This window comes from Salvelinus alpinus, chromosome 10 (assembly GCF_045679555.1).
Source record: "Salvelinus alpinus chromosome 10, SLU_Salpinus.1, whole genome shotgun sequence".
Taxonomy (NCBI): domain Eukaryota; kingdom Metazoa; phylum Chordata; class Actinopteri; order Salmoniformes; family Salmonidae; genus Salvelinus; species Salvelinus alpinus.
In genome coordinates, this window is record NC_092095.1 from 80,358,842 (window position 1) to 80,379,663 (window position 20,822).

At 50.2% G+C, this 20,822-nt stretch overlaps 1 protein-coding gene across 1 annotated transcript in view; it reads left to right on the forward strand.

Annotated features, from left to right (window-relative positions):
• Positions 1-1,942: 1,942 nt before the first annotated feature.
• Positions 1,943-20,822, forward strand: part of cyp27c1 (cytochrome P450, family 27, subfamily C, polypeptide 1) — a 23,838-nt gene continuing 4,958 nt past the window's right edge. The window contains exons 1-5 of the mRNA XM_071330949.1: positions 1,943-2,507; positions 7,831-8,021; positions 9,235-9,434; positions 10,531-10,740; positions 11,518-11,681. Coding sequence (XP_071187050.1) covers positions 2,205-2,507; positions 7,831-8,021; positions 9,235-9,434; positions 10,531-10,740; positions 11,518-11,681 — 1,068 coding nt within the window. The 5' untranslated portion in view covers positions 1,943-2,204. The remainder of the gene's footprint in view (positions 2,508-7,830; positions 8,022-9,234; positions 9,435-10,530; positions 10,741-11,517; positions 11,682-20,822) is intronic.

A 20,822-nucleotide genomic window follows, 5' to 3' on the forward strand; every position in this document is an offset into this window, starting at 1 on the left:
CTCACCCCAAGACATGCTGACCTCTCACCCCAAGACATGCTGACCTCTCACCTCAAGACATGCTGACCTCTCACCCCAAGACATGCTGACCTCTCACCCCAAGACATGCTGACCTCTCACCTCAAGACATGCTGACCTCTCACCCCAAGACATGCTGACCTCTCACCCCAAGACATGTTGACCTCTCACCACAAGACATGCTGACCTCTCACCCCAAGACATGCTGACCTCTCACCCCAAGACATGCTGACCTCTCACCCCAATACATGTTGATCTCTCACCCCAAGACATGCTGACCTCTCACCCCAATACATGTTGACCTCTCACCCCAAGACATGCTGACCTCTTACCCCAATACATGTTGACCTCTCACCCCAATACATGTTGACCTCTCACCCCAAGACACGTTGACCTCTCACCCCAAGACATGCTGACCTCTCACCCCAAGACGTGCTGACCTCTCACCCCAAGACATGCTGACCTCTCACCCCAAGACATGCTGACCTCTCACCTCAAGACATGCTGACCTCTCACCCCAAGACATGCTGACCTCTCACCCCAAGACATGCTGACCTCTCACCTCAAGACATGTTGACCTCTCACCCCAATACATGCTGACCTCTCACCCCAAGACATGCTGACCTCTCACCCCAAGACATGCTGACCTCTCACCCCAAGACATGCTGACCTCTCACCTCAAGACATGTTGACCTCTCACCCCAATACATGTTGACCTCTCACCCCAAGACATGTTGACCTCTCACCCCAAGACATGCTGACCTCTCACCCCAAGACATGCTGACCTCTCACCTCAAGACATGCTGACCTCTCACCCCAAGACATGCTGACCTCTCACCCCAAGACATGCTGACCTCTCACCTCAAGACATGTTGACCTCTCACCCCAAGACATGTTGACCTCTCACCCCAATACATGTTGACCTCTCACCCCAATACATGTTGACCTCTCACCCCAAGACATGTTGACCTCTCACCCCAATACATGTTGACCTCTCATCCCAATACATGTTGACCTCTCACCCCAAGACATGCTGACCTCTCACCTCAAGACATGTTGACCTCTCACCCCAAGACATGTTGACCTCTCACCCCAAGACATGTTGACCTCTCACCATTACACTTAAGGGGAGGTTTGCATTTTTTTGGGGGGGGGGGTATGATATTTGTGTGTCTGTTACTTTTCTCACTCGTCATTATTCACTTTTAATTCAGGATTATCTGTAATCACGGTAGCATCCACATTATGTAACATTTTTGAAAAACTGCTGTAATTTCTAAAACGATATACATTTCAAATCCAAAATGCTGTAGTCCAGAGTCAAAACATTTATCACTGTCTTCATAGTTTAGGAGCTCACTGTTTATTCAGTTGTTGAACACATACACTCCAGGTCAACATTGGCTTGTGGTCCTGTCTACATATGCTTACATGCTAATAAAACCCATTGAATTGAGAGAGAGAGAGACAGAGAGACAGAGACAGAGAGAGAGAGAGAGACAGACAGAGAGACAGAGAGAGAGAGACAGAGACAGGAAGGTAGGAACATGTGCCTGATAAATATTATTTAATTATGAGCCTCCTTCTGGGGTTGTTTTTCACCTTGGTCTAATTTAGCAGGATTTATAACAAGTCTTAGTCTAACTGAGATTAGGTCAAATGTCAAACAAGGTTTTACCCCCCCCACACCTGTTCATGTATCAGTGAAGTGTAATTGTTTTTTTTGGCACGTTGTATTCTACTCCGCCCTCCCTCTCTCCTTCCTTCCCTCCCTCTCTACCCTCTCTCCCTCTCTGTCTCTCTCCCCCTCTCTCTCCTTTTTGGGGTGGGGGGGGGTGGAACGCCCTCAACCTAACATGAACCCGATCCCTCTCCCCCCGAGCCCTGAACATCCAATCCACTTCCAGTCCGAGGGTTACATAAACTCTTCTTTAAAAGACCGTTGCTTCTCCTCTCAGTACCGTCTCCAATAATCTCAGTCCATTTCGGGAGTCGAGCCGGTCATTCTCTGACGTGCCCGGAACATGCATTTTGGCGCAAAGCAGATGTTGAATTCATTCGAGTTTTATTAACAGATTGGTTAGGCTATTTGTTGTTGTTGTTGTTGTGAGTTGTCCCCCTCCAAGTCATTTTCTCGCAACAAAAGAGACAGTCTACAAGATCCTTACAATTAAAAAAACTACAAAATGGCACTTCAGAATAAAATCGTTCAACTGAGCTGCAGGAGTGTTTTGGGAGAAATGCTCAATAAGAGGTTTGTAAGTAATTCTCCCGCGCTGCTCAAATCTGCAACCAGCGAGTCGCTCCGGATCTCTGCGACCGGAGAAGAGACTTTCCCGGAGGGTTTGATCACACCGGGGCCCAGGGCGGAGGTGGTCGCTAAGGAGACCCGGATCAAGTGTCTGAAAGAGATGCCGGGACCCAGCGCCATCAGCAACCTGATCGAGTTCTTTTACCGGGACGGTTTCAGTAGAATCCACGAAATTCAGGTAGGCTACTTGGTCTTTTGTTTTTGGATTGAATATTTCGGTGATTTTGCAACGATTGGCACTTTTGGCATTTTCTTAAGTTTCTTTGGAAAACACTTTTATCAACAGAAATGTTTGTCGTTTTGTCAGGAACCATAAACTGGTATTGGCTGGGACCATTTTATTCGACAAATGTTTTCCCCCCGACTTTCTGCCAATGTCATTACCATCACATCATCAAACATGTTGTTTTAAAACTGAATGACAAACACAATGTGTTTTTGGGATTATTGTTTTTGTATGTCTATAGGGTTTGTTATTACCACGTTTAGAAATTATTATTTGTATTCATAAATATGAGTCTCCGCTGGCTAAACTTGTGTTCCTGCACAGAGGCTAACGTTACCATCAAACATGCAATTTCTTGTTGAAATTATTATTTATTTATACTTTTTACACTCGTTATATTGGGAAAAGTAAGTGCTTTACTCATGACGTAGACAGACGTGTTATTTAATGTGTAGTCGGCCTATATATTTATTTTCTTTAGAAATATGTGTAGATTGTGGGGATTAGGGTTATGAGTTGGGTTTAAGGTTTATTAAGGTTATGGGTAGGGTTACCTAACATGCAAAGTAACTAAAGGAGTTGATAATGAGCTAAATTGCTAAAGTTGTCCGTGATGAAATCTAAACTCGCAAACCTTTTGGTTTGCTAGACGTTCGCGTTATGAAATCTAAAGACTCGCACACTTTTTGGTTTGCTAGACGTTCGCGTTATGAAATCTAAAGACTCGCACACTTTTTGGTTTGCTAGACGTTCGCGTTATGAAAGCCCACCCATCCATATTTGTCATTTACTTCACATTATGTGTGCTTTTGCGTAACTGGGTGCATTGAGGAGACCGACTGGAGTCCAGACATTTAAGTCGACTTGAACCCAGACTGACTAGCGTAGTAAAACTTTCCCCCGTTGCATAAGCAAACACTCCTCCCTCGGTGTCACCTGAGGTTACCCTATCGGTCTTAAGACCCGAAGGTGACTGTAAAACAGGATACTGTGGCACGCCAGACTAGTCTGTCTACTATAACTCTTAAGACCAGAAGGTGACTGTAAAACAGGATACTGTGGCACGCCAGACTAGTCTGTCTACTATAACTCTTAAAACCAGAAGGTGACTGTAAAACAGGATACTGTGGCACGCCAGACTAGTCTGTCTACTATAACTCTTAAAACCAGAAGGTGACTGTAAAACAGGATACTGTGGCACGCCAGACTAGTCTGTCTACTATAACTCTTAAAACCAGAAGGTGACTGTAAAACAGGATACTGTGGCACGCCAGACTAGTCTGTCTACTATAACTCTTAAAACCAGAAGGTGACTGTAAAACAGGATACTGTGGCACGCCAGACTAGTCTGTCTACTATAACTCTTAAGACCCGAAGGTGACTGTAAAACAGGATACTGTGGCACGCCAGACTAGTCTGTCTACTATAACTCTTAAAACCAGAAGGTGACTGTAAAACAGGATACTGTGGCACGCCAGACTAGTCTGTCTACTATAACTCTTAAAACCAGAAGGTGACTGTAAAACAGGATACTGTGGCACGCCAGACTAGTCTGTCTACTATAACTCTTAAAACCAGAAGGTGACTGTAAAACAGGATACTGTGGCACGCCAGACTAGTCTGTCTACTATAACTCTTAAAACCAGAAGGTGACTGTAAAACAGGATACTGTGGCACGCCAGACTAGTCTGTCTACTATAACTCTTAAAACCAGAAGGTGACTGTAAAACAGAATACTGTGGCACGCCAGACTAGTCTGTCTACTATAACTCTTAAAACCAGAAGGTGACTGTAAAACAGGATACTGTGGCACGCCAGACTAGTCTGTCTACTATAACTCTTAAAACCAGAAGGTGACTGTAAAACAGGTTACTGTGGCACGCCAGACTAGTCTGTCTACTATAACTCTTAAGACCAGAAGGTGACTGTAAAACAGGATACTGTGGCACGCCAGACTAGTCTGTCTACTATAACTCTTAAAACCAGAAGGTGACTGTAAAACAGGATACTGTGGCACGCCAGACTAGTCTGTCTACTATAACTCTTAAAACCAGAAGGTGACTGTAAAACAGGATACTGTGGCACGCCAGACTAGTCTGTCTACTATAACTCTTAAAACCAGAAGGTGACTGTAAAACAGGATACTGTGGCACGCCAGACTAGTCTGTCTACTATAACTCTTAAAACCAGAAGGTGACTGTAAAACAGGATACTGTGGCACGCCAGACTAGTCTGTCTACTATAACTCTTAAAACCAGAAGGTGACTGTAAAACAGGATACTGTGGCACGCCAGACTAGTCTGTCTACTATAACTCTTAAAACCAGAAGGTGACTGTAAAACAGAATACTGTGGCACGCCAGACTAGTCTGTCTACTATAACTCTTAAAACCAGAAGGTGACTGTAAAACAGGATACTGTGGCACGCCAGACTAGTCTGTCTACTATAACTCTTAAAACCAGAAGGTGACTGTAAAACAGGTTACTGTGGCACGCCAGACTAGTCTGTCTACTATAACTCTTAAGACCAGAAGGTGACTGTAAAACAGGATACTGTGGCACGCCAGACTAGTCTGTCTACTATAACTCTTAAAACCAGAAGGTGACTGTAAAACAGGATACTGTGGCACGCCAGACTAGTCTGTCTACTATAACTCTTAAAACCAGAAGGTGACTGTAAAACAGGATACTGTGGCACGCCAGACTAGTCTGTCTACTATAACTCTTAAAACCAGAAGGTGACTGTAAAACAGGATACTGTGGCACGCCAGACTAGTCTGTCTACTATAACTCTTAAAACCAGAAGGTGACTGTAAAACAGGATACTGTGGCACGCCAGACTAGTCTGTCTACTATAACTCTTAAAACCAGAAGGTGACTGTAAAACAGGATACTGTGGCACGCCAGACTAGTCTGTCTACTATAACTCTTAAAACCAGAAGGTGACTGTAAAACAGGATACTGTGGCACGCCAGACTAGTCTGTCTACTATAACTCTTAAAACCAGAAGGTGACTGTAAAACAGGATACTGTGGCACGCCAGACTAGTCTGTCTACTATAACTCTTAAAACCAGAAGGTGACTGTAAAACAGGATACTGTGGCACGCCAGACTAGTCTGTCTACTATAACTCTTAAAACCAGAAGGTGACTGTAAAACAGGATACTGTGGCACGCCAGACTAGTCTGTCTACTATAACTCTTAAAACCAGAAGGTGACTGTAAAACAGGATACTGTGGCACGCCAGACTAGTCTGTCTACTATAACTCTTAAAACCAGAAGGTGACTATAAAACAGAATACTGTGGCACGCCAGACTAGTCTGTCTACTATAACTCTTAAGACCAGAAGGTGACTGTAAAACAGGATACTGTGGCACGCCAGACTAGTCTGTCTACTATAACTCTTAAGACCAGAAGGTGACTGTAAAACAGGATACTGTGGCACGCCAGACTAGTCTGTCTACTATAACTCTTAAGACCAGAAGGTGACTGTAAAACAGGATACTGTGGCACGCCAGACTAGTCTGTCTACTATAACTCTTAAAACCAGAAGGTGACTGTAAAACAGGATACTGTGGCACGCCAGACTAGTCTGTCTACTATAACTCTTAAGACCAGAAGGTGACTGTAAAACAGGTTACTGTGGCACGCCAGACTAGTCTGTCTACTATAACTCTTAAAACCAGAAGGTGACTGTAAAACAGAATACTGTGGCACGCCAGACTAGTCTGTCTACTATAACTCTTAAAACCAGAAGGTGACTGTAAAACAGGATACTGTGGCACGCCAGACTAGTCTGTCTACTATAACTCACTATTGAAGAAGACCATTGTTACCTGGGAGTCAATAGGAAAACACGTCTTCTGTAAACCACCCTGTTAATGCACGTTGTTTTTCTGTCTACTACTGTTCATGTACTTCAGTCTAATGAAGAAGAAGAAGCTTTCTCCCTGGTTAATAACACAACTAAGCCACTGTAGACATACAGGTTGAGGTGCACGTTGTTTTGGTGAAAATATACGTTCGTTATAGTGCTGGTTGTGTGCTGAATGAATCCGTTGTGAGTGAAAAATGGGGGACGGGGGGAAAAAAGCCCGTAGTACATAATACAACTGGCATGAAACATGAGACCAGTTGTTTTCGGTACTTCCTTTGGGGCATTTGTGCCGGAGCTTGACGACAAAGACGTGTGTCCCAGTGACCCTCCTTTGGGGAGAGGGGGGGAACATTTTGAATAGCCAATCAGAAGTAGTGTGGGGGGGCGTTGCATAACAATCACCAGGTTAGAGAAATGGAACCATTACTTAATAAGGGTTAGGGTTAGAGAACCATTACTTAATAAGGGTTAGAGTTAGGGAAATGGTGCCATTACTTAATAGGGGTTAGGGTTAGAGAACCATTACTTAATAAGGGTTAGGGAAATGGTATGAGGAAAACAGTGTCAGTTACATGTATTGTTCCGCACGGCGGTAGAGGGGAGAGAGCCCAATAGAGTGAAAGATTGGTTTAGTGTGACCCTCCATTATTTCTGAATGTAACCTAGCAACACTGCCTGTCTACATCTGGGTAGCCTGGTCCCAGGCCTCTTTGTGCTGTGTTGCCAAACTCCCGTTGCCAATCTCCCGTTGCCAATCTCCCGTTGCCAATCTCCCGTTGCCAATCTCCCGTTGCCAAACTCTGTGAGATAGAAAGAGAGATGGGGATGAGGATTAGTTTAGTGTGACTCTAGATCAAAACACAGGCATCACATTCTATAGGCTTAAACCCCTAAACGGCAATCACAGACAGGATGTTGACAGCAAATCCCAGACAGGATGTTGACAGCAAATCCCAGACAGGGTGTTGACAGCAAATCCCAGACAGGGTGTTGACAGCAAATCCCAGACAGGGTGTTGACAGCAAATCCCAGACAGGATGTTGACAGCAAATCCCAGACAGGGTGTTGACAGCAAATCCCAGACAGGATGTTGACAGCAAATCCCAGACAGGATGTCGACAGCAAATCCCAGACAGGGTGTCGACAGAAAATCCCAGACAGGATGTTGACAGCAAATCCCAGACAGGGTGTTGACAGCAAATCCCAGACAGGATGTTGACAGCAAATCCCAGACAGGATGTTGATAGAAAATCCCAGACAGGATGTTGACAGCAAATCCCAGACAGGGTGTTGACAGCAAATCCCAGATAGGATGTTGACAGCAAATCTCAGACAGGATGTTGACAGCAAATCCCAGACAGGATGTTGACAACAAGGTTCCTCTCTCTCTCCCCCCAGATGGAACACTCTCAGAAGTATGGGAAGATTTTTAAGTCTCGTTTCGGCCCCCAGCTGGTCGTGTCTATCGCAGGGCGGGATCTGGTTGCCGAGGTGCTGAGGACGGAGGGTGTGGCCCCGCAGAGAGGCAACATGGAGTCCTGGAAGGAGTACCGCGACCTGAGAGGCCGATCTACCGGACTTATCTCAGCGTGAGTCTCACCTCTGAACTACGACCTGTGACATCACGGGACACAAAACGTTATACCCCTTTTTGAAAGGAGGAAAATCTAGAAATGATTCACACGGAGAAGAAGTATCGACTTCAGTTAGTTCAGTTAGATATTTTTGTGTAAAATCATCAACAGTGTACATGGGAACAAAAAAACAGGATGTTTGACAAGTGAAGAATGTGTTTCTCAGAGCTCGTACATATTGTTCCGTAAAACCAGTGATGTCACATTACCACCTCAATGTATTCTTATTTGTTACTTTAAAAACAAAACTTGACTCTATTGACAAAAGCTCTGACGAACGCCTTGAGGCCGATACGTAAAGCTCTGACGAAGGCCGTGAGGTCGATACGTAAAGCTCTGACGAAGGCCGTGAGGCCGATACGTAAAGCTCTGAGGAAGGCCGTGAGGCCGATACGTAAAGCTCTGACGAAGGCCGTGAGGCCGACACGTAAAGCTCTGACGAAGGCCGTGAGGCCGACACGTAAAGCTCTGACGAAGGCCGTGAGGCCGATACGTAAAGCTCTGACGAAGGCCGTGAGGCCGATACGTAAAGCTCTGACGAAGGCCGTGAGGCCGATACGTAAAGCTCTGAGGAAGGCCGTGAGGCCGATACGTAAAGCTCTGAGGAAGGCCGTGAGGCCGATACGTAAAGCTCTGAGGAAGGCCGTGAGGCCGATACGTAAAGCTCTGACGAAGGCCGGGAGGCCGATACGTAAAGCTCTGAGGAAGGCCGGGAGGCCGATACGTAAAGCTCTGAGGAAGGCCCTGAGGCCGATACGTAAAGCTTCGAGGAAGGCCCTGAGGCCGATACGTAAAGCTGATTAAATATCAGTGATACTATCAAGAGCAGTGTGCGGTTTCCTTCCACCTTAAACTTAAAGTCTGTGAATTAATTGACACAAACCTTTTTAAACGCCTCACTTATTTTTCTCCATAAAATATCCTTGTATTTATATAATTAATTTATGAATTCTTATCCTTTTTTATATGAACACATTTTTTATCAACAAATAAAACATTTACGACCTTGTATTATGTCGTTCGTGTAAATTACATCAACAACATTTATGATGACGGAACCTGCTTGTATCTGATTGCGGGAATCTTCCCAACCGGGATTTCTGTGAAAAACCCTTTTCAGTTGTTGTCTCTCTGTGACCACCTTTTCTCCCCCGTTCTCTCTCTGTAGGGAGGGTGAGGACTGGTTGAAGATGCGTAGCATCCTGCGCCAGCTGATCATGAGACCGAAGGACGTGGCTCAGTTCTCTGACGACGTGAATGCTGTGGTGGATGACCTGGTGAAGAGGGTGGAGACGCTGAGGAGCCAGCAGACAGACGGACTCACTGTACTCAATATTAACGATCTGTTTTTCAAATACGCAATGGAAGGTGGGTAGTGGGTACAGGGAGGATGGGTACAGGGAGGATGGGTAGTGGGTACAGGGAGGATGGGTAGTGGGTACAGGGAGGATGGGTAGTGGGTACAGGGAGGATGGGTAGTGGGTACAGGGAGGATGGGTAGTGGGTACAGGGAGGATGGGTACAGGGAGGATGGGTAGTGGGTACAGGGAGGATGGGGAGTGGGTACAGGGAGGGTGGGTAGTGGGTACAGGGAGGATGGGTAGTGGGTACAGGGAGGATGGGTAGTGGGTACAGGGAGGATGGGTAGTGGGTACAGGGAGGATGGGTAGTGGGTACAGGGAGGGTGGGTACAGGGAGGATGGGTAGTGGGTACAGGGAGGATGGGTAGTGGGTACAGGGAGGATGGGTAGTGGGTACAGGGAGGATGGGTAGTGGGTACAGGGAGGGTGGGTAGTGGGTACAGGGAGGATGGGTAGTGGGTACAGGGAGGGTGGGTACAGGGAGGATGGGTAGTGGGTACAGGGAGGATGGGTAGTGGGTACAGGGAGGATGGTACAGGGATGATGGGTAGTGGGTACAGGGAGGATGGGTAGTGGGTACAGGGAGGATGGGTAGTGGGTACAGGGAGGATGGTACAGGGAGGATGGGTAGTGGGTACAGGGAGGATGGGTAGTGGGTACAGGGAGGATGGGTAGTGGGTACAGGGAGGATGGGTAGTGGGTACAGGGAGGATGGGTAGTGGGTACAGGGAGGATGGTACAGGGAGGATGGGTACAGGGAGGATGGGTAGTGGGTACAGGGAGGATGGGTAGTGGGTACAGGGAGGGTGGGTACAGGGAGGATGGGTAGTGGGTACAGGGAGGATGGGTAGTGGGTACAGGGAGGATGGTACAGGGAGGAGGGGTGACTAGTCAGTGATCCCTCCGGTATATCAGGTTCCATGTGACTACGTACTGTATCTGTTTAGACTCTGTGGGAAGTCTTGTTGAGGGTGCAGGTGCTTTACAGGTGTGACATCACTTCCAGTTGTCATGCCAACTAAACTAATAATAAACCCCAACTTTCTTGTGATCTTTTTTTTTTTATCTTCCAAGTTCATTTTACCTTCCTCTTCTTCTTCCAGGTATGGCAGCCATCTTGTACGAGGACCGTCTGGGCTGCTTGGAGAATGAGATTCCTCAGAAGAGCCAGGACTACATCGCAGCCCTGCACCTGATGTTTAGTTCCTTTAAAATGACCATGTACGCCGGGGCCATCCCCAAGTGGCTCAGAACCATCATCCCCAGGCCCTGGGAGGAGTTCTGCAACTCCTGGGACGGACTCTTCAGTTTCAGTACGTTTCCGTGATGCTGCATTTCCCACGGGTGTTTTACCCCGGTGTTTGACCTTTTAAAAGCCTCCGACGGGTGATTTACCCCGGTGTTTGACCTTTAAAAGCCTCAGACTGGTGATTTACCCCGGTGTTTGACCTTTAAAAGCCTCAGACTGGTGATTTACCCCGGTGTTTGACCTTTAAAAGCCTCCGACGGGTGATTTACCTCGGTGTTTGACCTTTAAAAGCCTCCGACGGGTGATTTACCTCGGTGTTTGACCTTTTAAAAGCCTCCGACGGGTCTGACTGCTGAGAGCTACTTTATTGAGGGGAATGTCTCACCTACACTCTTAGAAAAACATCAAATGATGTTACTTCGTCTGTCCCCATAGGAGAACCCTGTGTAGAACCCTTTTGGTTCCGGGTAGAACCCTTTTGGTTCCAGGTAGAATCCTTTTGGTTCCAGGTAGAACACTTTTGGTTCCAGGTAGAACAATTTTGGTTCCAGGTAGAAGCCTTTACACAGAGGGTTCTACATGGAACTCAAAAGGATTCTACCTGTAACCCCAAAATGATTTTTACCAGGATCCATAAAGGGTTATCCTATGGGGACAGATGAAGAACCCCTTTTTAAAACCCATTATTTCTAATGAGTCTCTGACTGTAAGTGTCTCTGGATAAGAGCGTCTGATAAATGACTCACTTGTGAATGCATGCATGTAACCCTATACTGTTGTTATGGACTAGAGATGAATACGTTACCATAACCCCCCCCCTCTCCTCCTCTCCTGCCCCCAGGCCAGATCCATGTGGATAAGCGTCTGGGGGAGATCCAGGATCTGGTGTCCCGAGGAGAGACGGTGAAGGGGGGGCTTTTAACTCACATGCTGGTGACCCGAGAGATGAACCTGGAGGAGATCTACGCTAACATGACTGAGATGTTACTAGCTGGGGTGGACACGGTGAGCAGTAGGGGAGATGTTACTATCTGGGGTGGACACGGTGAGCAGTAGGGGAGATGTTACTATCTGGGGTGGACACGGTGAGCAGGAGGGGAGATGTTACTATCTGGGGTGGACACGGTGAGCAGTAGGGGAGATGTTACTATCTGGGGTGGACACGGTGAGCAGTAGGGGAGATGTTACTATCTGGGGTGGACACGGTGAGCAGTAGGGGAGATGTTACTATCTGGGGTGGACACGGTGAGCAGGAGGGGAGATGTTACTATCTGGGGTGGACACGGTGAGCAGGAGGGGAGATGTTACTATCTGGGGTGGACACGGTGAGCAGTAGGGGAGATGTTACTATCTGGGGTGGACACGGTGAGCAGGAGGGGAGATGTTACTGGCTGGGGTGGACACGGTGAGCAGGAGGGGAGATGTTACTATCTGGGGTGGACACGGTGAGTAGTAGGGGAGATGTTACTATCTGGGGTGGACACGGTGAGCAGTAGGGGAGATGTTACTATCTGGGGTGGACACGGTGAGCAGGAGGGGAGATGTTACTATCTGGGGTGGACACGGTGAGCAGTAGGGGAGATGTTACTATCTGGGGTGGACACGGTGAGCAGTAGGGGAGATGTTACTAGCTGGGGTGGACACGGTGAGCAGGAGGGGAGATGTTACTATCTGGGGTGGACACGGTGAGCAGTAGGGGAGATGTTACTATCTGGGGTGGACACGGTGAGCAGGAGGGGAGATGTTACTAGCTGGGGTGGACACGGTGAGCAGGAGGGGAGATGTTACTATCTGGGGTGGACACGGTGAGCAGTAGGGGAGATGTTACTATCTGGGGTGGACACGGTGAGCAGGAGGGGAGATGTTACTATCTGGGGTGGACACGGTGAGCAGTAGGGGAGATGTTACTAGCTGGGGTGGACACGGTGAGCAGTAGGGGAGATGTTACTATCTGGGGTGGACACGGTGAGCAGTAGGGGAGATGTTACTATCTGGGGTGGACACGGTGAGCAGTAGGGGAGATGTTACTATCTGGGGTGGACACGGTGAGCAGGAGGGGAGATGTTACTATCTGGGGTGGACACGGTGAGCAGTAGGGGAGATGTTACTATCTGGGGTGGACACGGTGAGCAGGAGGGGAGATGTTACTAGCTGGGGTGGACACGGTGAGCAGGAGGGGAGATGTTACTATCTGGGGTGGACACGGTGAGCAGGAGGGGAGATGTTACTATCTGGGGTGGACACGGTGAGCAGTAGGGGAGATGTTACTATCTGGGGTGGACACGGTGAGCAGGAGGGGAGATGTTACTAGCTGGGGTGGACACGGTGAGCAGGAGGGGAGATGTTACTATCTGGGGTGGACACGGTGAGCAGGAGGGGAGATGTTACTATCTGGGGTGGACACGGTGAGCAGGAGGGGAGATGTTACTAGCTGGGGTGGACACGGTGAGCAGGAGGGGAGATGTTACTATCTGGGGTGGACACGGTGAGCAGGAGGGGAGATGTTACTATCTGGGGTGGACACGGTGAGCAGGAGGGGAGATGTTACTATCTGGGGTGGACACGGTGAGCAGTAGGGGAGATGTTACTAGCTGGGGTGGACACGGTGAGCAGGAGGGGAGATGTTACTATCTGGGGTGGACACGGTGAGCAGGAGGGGAGATGTTACTATCTGGGGTGGACACGGTGAGCAGTAGGGGAGATGTTACTAGCTGGGGTGGACACGGTGAGCAGTAGGGGAGATGTTACTATCTGGGGTGGACACGGTGAGCAGTAGGGGAGATGTTACTATCTGGGGTGGACACGGTGAGCAGTAGGGGAGATGTTACTATCTGGGGTGGACACGGTGAGCAGGAGGGGAGATGTTACTATCTGGGGTGGACACGGTGAGCAGTAGGGGAGATGTTACTATCTGGGGTGGACACGGTGAGCAGGAGGGGAGATGTTACTAGCTGGGGTGGACACGGTGAGCAGGAGGGGAGATGTTACTATCTGGGGTGGACACGGTGAGCAGGAGGGGAGATGTTACTATCTGGGGTGGACACGGTGAGCAGTAGGGGAGATGTTACTATCTGGGGTGGACACGGTGAGCAGGAGGGGAGATGTTACTAGCTGGGGTGGACACGGTGAGCAGGAGGGGAGATGTTACTATCTGGGGTGGACACGGTGAGCAGGAGGGGAGATGTTACTATCTGGGGTGGACACGGTGAGCAGGAGGGGAGATGTTACTAGCTGGGGTGGACACGGTGAGCAGGAGGGGAGATGTTACTATCTGGGGTGGACACGGTGAGCAGTAGGGGAGATGTTACTATCTGGGGTGGACACGGTGAGCAGGAGGGGAGATGTTACTATCTGGGGTGGACACGGTGAGCAGTAGGGGAGATGTTACTATCTGGGGTGGACACGGTGAGCAGGAGGGGAGATGTTACTATCTGGGGTGGACACGGTGAGCAGGAGGGGAGATGTTACTATCTGGGGTGGACACGGTGAGCAGTAGGGGAGATGTTACTATCTGGGGTGGACACGGTGAGCAGTAGGGGAGATGTTACTATCTGGGGTGGACACGGTGAGCAGTAGGGGAGATGTTACTATCTGGGGTGGACACGGTGAGCAGTAGGGGAGATGTTACTATCTGGGGTGGACACGGTGAGCAGTAGGGGAGATGTTACTATCTGGGGTGGACACGGTGAGCAGTAGGGGAGATGTTACTATCTGGGGTGGACACGGTGAGCAGGAGGGGAGATGTTACTATCTGGGGTGGACACGGTGAGCAGTAGGGGAGATGTTACTATCTGGGGTGGACACGGTGAGCAGTAGGGGAGATGTTACTATCTGGGGTGGACACGGTGAGCAGTAGGGGAGATGTTACTATCTGGGGTGGACACGGTGAGCAGTAGGGGAGATGTTACTATCTGGGGTGGACACGGTGAGCAGTAGGGGAGATGTTACTATCTGGGGTGGACACGGTGAGCAGTAGGGGAGATGTTACTATCTGGGGTGGACACGGTGAGCAGTAGGGGAGATGTTACTATCTGGGGTGGACACGGTGAGCAGTAGGGGAGATGTTACTATCTGGGGTGGACACGGTGAGCAGGAGGGGAGATGTTACTGGCTGGGGTGGACACGGTGAGCAGTAGGGGAGATGTTACTATCTGGGGTGGACACGGTGAGCAGTAGGGGAGATGTTACTATCTGGGGTGGACACGGTGAGCAGTAGGGGAGATGTTACTATCTGGGGTGGACACGGTGAGCAGTAGGGGAGATGTTACTATCTGGGGTGGACACGGTGAGCAGTAGGGGAGATGTTACTATCTGGGGTGGACACGGTGAGCAGGAGGGGAGATGTTACTATCTGGGGTGGACACGGTGAGCAGGAGGGGAGATGTTACTATCTGGGGTGGACGCGGTGAGCAGGAGGGGAGATGTTACTATCTGGGGTGGACGCGGTGAGCAGGAGGGGAGATGTTACTATCTGGGGTGGACACGGTGAGCAGTAGGGGAGATGTTACTATCTGGGGTGGACACGGTGAGCAGGAGGGGAGATGTTACTATCTGGGGTGGACACGGTGAGCAGTAGGGGAGATGTTACTAGCTGGGGTGGACACGGTGAGCAGGAGGGGAGATGTTACTATCTGGGGTGGACACGGTGAGCAGTAGGGGAGATGTTACTATCTGGGGTGGACACGGTGAGCAGGAGGGGAGATGTTACTATCTGGGGTGGACACGGTGAGCAGTAGGGGAGATGTTACTATCTGGGGTGGACACGGTGAGCAGGAGGGGAGATGTTACTATCTGGGGTGGACACGGTGAGCAGTAGGGGAGATGTTACTATCTGGGGTGGACACGGTGAGCAGGAGGGGAGATGTTACTATCTGGGGTGGACACGGTGAGCAGTAGGGGAGATGTTACTAGCTGGGGTGGACACGGTGAGCAGTAGGGGAGATGTTACTATCTGGGGTGGACACGGTGAGCAGTAGGGGAGATGTTACTATCTGGGGTGGACACGGTGAGCAGTAGGGGAGATGTTACTATCTGGGGTGGACACGGTGAGCAGGAGGGGAGATGTTACTATCTGGGGTGGACACGGTGAGCAGGAGGGGAGATGTTACTAGCTGGGGTGGACACGGTGAGCAGGAGGGGAGATGTTACTATCTGGGGTGGACACGGTGAGCAGTAGGGGAGATGTTACTAGCTGGGGTGGACACGGTGAGCAGTAGGGGAGATGTTACTAGCTGGGGTGGACACGGTGAGCAGTAGGGGAGATGTTACTGGCTGGGGTGGACACGGTGAGCAGGAGGGGAGATGTTACTGGCTGGGGTGGACACGGTGAGCAGTAGGGGAGATGTTACTATCTGGGGTGGACACGGTGAGCAGTAGGGGAGATGTTACTATCTGGGGTGGACACGGTGAGCAGTAGGGGAGATGTTACTAGCTGGGGTGGACACGGTGAGCAGTAGGGGAGATGTTACTGGCTGGGGTGGACACGGTGAGCAGTAGGGGAGATGTTACTGGCTGGGGTGGACACGGTGAGCAGTAGGGGAGATGTTACTGGCTGGGGTGGACACGGTGAGCAGTAGGGGAGATGTTACTGGCTGGGGTGGACACGGTGAGCAGTAGGGGAGATGTTACTGGCTGGGGTGGACACGGTGAGCAGTAGGGGAGATGTTACTGGCTGGGGTGGACACGGTGAGCAGTAGGGGAGATGTTACTGGCTGGGGTGGACACGTTGAGCAGTAGGGGAGATGTTACTGGCTGGGGTGGACACGGTGAGCAGGAGGGGAGATGTTACTATCTGGGGTGGACACGGTGAGCAGTAGGGGAGATGTTACTGGCTGGGGTGGACACGGTGAGCAGGAGGGGAGATGTTACTGGCTGGGGTGGACACGGTGAGCAGGAGGGGAGATGTTACTATCTGGGGTGGACACGGTGAGCAGGAGGGGAGATGTTACTATCTGGGGTGGACACGGTGAGCAGGAGGGGAGATGTTACTATCTGGGGTGGACACGGTGAGCAGGAGGGGAGATGTTACTGGCTGGGGTGGACACGGTGAGCAGTAGGGGAGATGTTACTATCTGGGGTGGACACGGTGAGCAGTAGGGGAGATGTTACTATCTGGGGTGGGCACGGTGAGCAGGAGGGGAGATGTTGCTAGCTGGGGTGGACACGTTGAGCAGTAGGGGAGATGTTACTAGCTGGGGTGGACACGGTGAGCAGTAGGGGAGAGGGAGATGATGGGGGGGGGGGGGGGGGGGTTGAACTCGTTGCTGCGGTCACATCTTGGCAGGGGGTTGGAATAGCAGACTGTCTCTTTCCAGCCTTTACCCTGCTCCTCCTCAGCTCCTCTCTCAGCTCCTCTCAGCTCCTCTCTCAGCTCCTCTCAGCTCCTCTCAGCTCCTCTCAGCTCCTCTCTCAGCTCCTCCTCAGCTCCTCTCTCAGCTCCTCTCTCAGCTCCTCTCTCAGCTCCTCTCTCAGCTCCTCCTCAGCTCCTCCTCAGCTCCTCTCAGCTCCTCCTCAGCTCCTCTCAGCTCCTCCTAGCTCCTCTCAGCTCAGCTCATCTCAGCTCCTCTCAGCTCCTCCTCAGCTCCTCTCTGCTCCTCCTCAGCTCCTCTCAGCTCCTCTCTCAGCTCCTCTCAGCTCCTCTCTCAGCTCCTCTCAGCTCCTCTCTCAGCTCCTCTCAGCTCCTCCTCAGCTCCTCTCTCAGCTCCTCTCAGCTCCTCCTCTCAGCTCCTCCTCTCAGCTCCTCTCTGCTCCTCTCAGCTCCTCCTCTCAGCTCAGCTCCTCTCTCAGCTCCTCTCTCAGCTCCTCTCAGCTCCTCCTCTCAGCTCCTCCTCAGCTCCTCCTCTCAGCTCCTCTCTCAGCTCCTCTCTCAGCTCCTCTCCTCTCTCAGCTCCTCTCTCAGCTCCTCTCTCAGCTCCTCTCTCAGCTCCTCCTCAGCTCCTCTCTCAGCTCCTCCTCAGCTCCTCCTCAGCTCCCTCTCAGCTCCTCTCTCAGCTCCTCTCAGCTCCTCTCAGCTCCTCTCAGCTCCTCCTCAGCTCCTCCTCAGCTCCTCCTCAGCTCCTCTCTGCTCCTCCTCAGCTCCTCTCGGCTCCTCTCAGCTCCTCTCGGCTCCTCTCAGCTCCTCCTCAGCTCCTCTCAGCTCCTCCTCAGCTCCTCTCAGCTCCTCTCGGCTCCTCCTCAGCTCCTCCTCAGCTCCTCCTCAGCTCCTCTCAGCTCCTCCTCAGCTCCTCTCGGCTCCTCTCGGCTCCTCTCGGCTCCTCTCCAGCTCCTCTCGGCTCCTCTCTGCTCCTCTCAGCTCCTCTCAGCTCCTCCTAGCTGCAACAGCGTGTTATGCTCTGGGAGGTGGAGGAGGGTTAAGCCCTGCAAGGAGGCTGTCATATGATTCCCCCTGGTTGCCAGGGTGTTGCCATGTTGTTGCCAGGGTGTTGCCATGGTGTTGCCAGCTGAGGAAACCAAAAGGAGGACTAAGCCTCTGATCTTCTGATCTCCCTCCTCTCTCTCTCTCTCCCGAGTCCTCTGTCCCTCCTTCTGTCTGTGTGTCCTCGCTGGGACGCTGACCTCAGGATGAACCCTACAAGGCTGACTGCGGCGCGTGCGTTGCAAAATAAATTTAGAAATCTATGTTATTCCATTTTTGCACCCACACTGCTCGCGTGCGTCAACGAGCGTTTGCGTTGCCAAGGGCTAAAATAGAAATCAGTTCTATTTCTGACGCAGATCGCGCTGCAAGTCCTACCTCTCCCATTTCCTCATTGGTTTATAGAAGCAGGTACCCACGTGCCATCTCCTCATTGGTTTATAGAAGCAGGTACCCACGTGCCATCTCCTCATTGGTTTACCTCATTGGGACGCTGACCTCAGGATGAACCTCGTCTGGGACGTTAACCTCAGGATGAACCCTGCTAGTGATGTCATCACTGGGACGTTAACCTCAGGATGAACCCTGCTAGTGATGTCATCACTGGGACGCTGACCTCAGGATGAACCCTGCTAGTGATGTCATCACTGGGACGCTGACCTCAGGATGAACCCTGCTAGTGATGTCATCACTGGGACGCTGACCTCAGGATGAACCCTGCTAGTGATGTGGTCTGGGACGTTAACCTCAGGATGAACCCTGCTAGTGATGTCAACTGGGACGGTGACCTCAGGATGAACCCGGCTAGTGAGAGAGAGGGAGAGGGAGAGAGAGGGGGAGGCAGGGAGAGAGAGAGAGGGAGAGGGAGAGAGAGATGGTTGTGAAAACAAAAGCTAGGTCTAGCCCCATTTTATACCTGGTTCTAACATGTGTCCTTTGTCCTGATCTTGTCCCATTTTTGTTTTAGACTGGTGTAGACGTTTTAAAAAGTCGCATTGTGATCTGATTGTGATCAGGTCTTCCTGACCACTTCTGGAGGTAGTCAGACTGTGTCTGGATATCAAGTGTAAACAGATCTGGACGGTCAAACCATTTGAAGTCATCGTTATGCCGCCAGGTCGCACCATTGACTTTATGGCGTCAATAATAGTCTCAAAATTAAATGTATTCGTATCCTTCTAATAATTTGCATACAGGGAGGGACCAGGATATCTGGTCACCATGGGGACACTGGACGGATAGGAGACTCGTTTTAATTCCGTGTGTAGATACAACGGCTACGACGTGGGCAACAATCAGATAGTGGATACGTTCAGTACAAAGGACGCATGTTAGCACCAGGTATAAACGAGGTGTGTGTGTGTGTGTGTGTGTGTGTGTGTGTGTGTGTGTGTGTGTGTGTGTGTGTGTGTGTGTGTGTGTGTGTGTGTGTGTGTGTGTGTGTGTGTGTGTGTGTGTGTGTGTGAGAGGGATAGAGAGAAAAATAGGGAACAAAAGCAAGGTCTCTCTGTGTGACATAAGAACCGCTGTGTGGGAGAGAGGGAGATGAGTACAAAGGGAAGGAGAGAGGGAGATGAGTACAAAGGGAAGGAGAGAGGGAGAGATGAGTACAAAGGGAAGGAGATGAGTACAAAGGGAAGGAGAGAGGGAGATGAGTACAAAGGGAAGGAGAGAGGGAGATGAGTACAAAGGGAAGGAGAGAAGGAGATGAGTACAAAGGGAAGGAGAGAGGGAGATGAGTACAAAGGGAAGGAGAGGGTGATGGAGGGATTTGAATAAAGGAAAGAGGGACCGGAGAACAGTGAGATTAGAGGTAAATTGGAGAGGAGACGAGGAAACGGTGACACAGTTGAATAGTTAGAGGAGACGATGATGGAGGTAACACATGGGGAGACATTAGGAGGTAACACATGGGGAGACATTAGGAGGTAACACATGGGGAGACATTAGGAGGTAACACATGGGGAGACATTAGGAGGTAACACATGGGGAGACATTAGGAGGTAACACATGGGGAGACATTAGGAGGTAACACATGGGGAGACATTAGGAGGTAACACATGGGGAGACATTAGGAGGTAACACATGGGGAGACATTAGGAGGTAACACATGGGGAGACATTAGGAGGTAACTCATGGGGAGACATTAGGAGGTAACACATGGTGTGTTTGAGAAGGAGAAACAGGTACAGTTGAATAGTTAGAGGAGACATTAGGAGGTAACACATGGGGAGACATTAGGAGGTAACACATGGTGTGTTTGAGAAGGAGAAACGGGGACACAGTTGAATAGTTAGAGGAGACATTAGGAGGTAACACATGGGGAGACATTAGGAGGTAACACATGGGGAGACATTAGGAGGTAACACATGGTGTGTTTGAGAAGGAGAAACGGGGACACAGTTGAATAGTTAGAGGAGACATTAGGAGGTAACACATGGTGTGTTTGAGAAGGAGAAACAGGGACACAGTTGAATAGTTAGAGGAGACATTAGGAGGTAACACATGGTGTGTTTGAGAAGGAGAAACAGGGACACAGTTGAATTGTTAGAGGAGACATTAGGAGGTAACACATGGGGAGACATTAGGAGGTAACACATGGGGAGACATTAGGAGGTAACACATGGGGAGACATTAGGAGGTAACACATGGGGAGACATTAGGAGGTAACACATGGGGAGACATTAGGAGGTAACACATGGGGAGACATTAGGAGGTAACACATGGGGAGACATTAGGAGGTAACACATGGGGAGACATTAGGAGGTAACACATGGGGAGACATTAGGAGG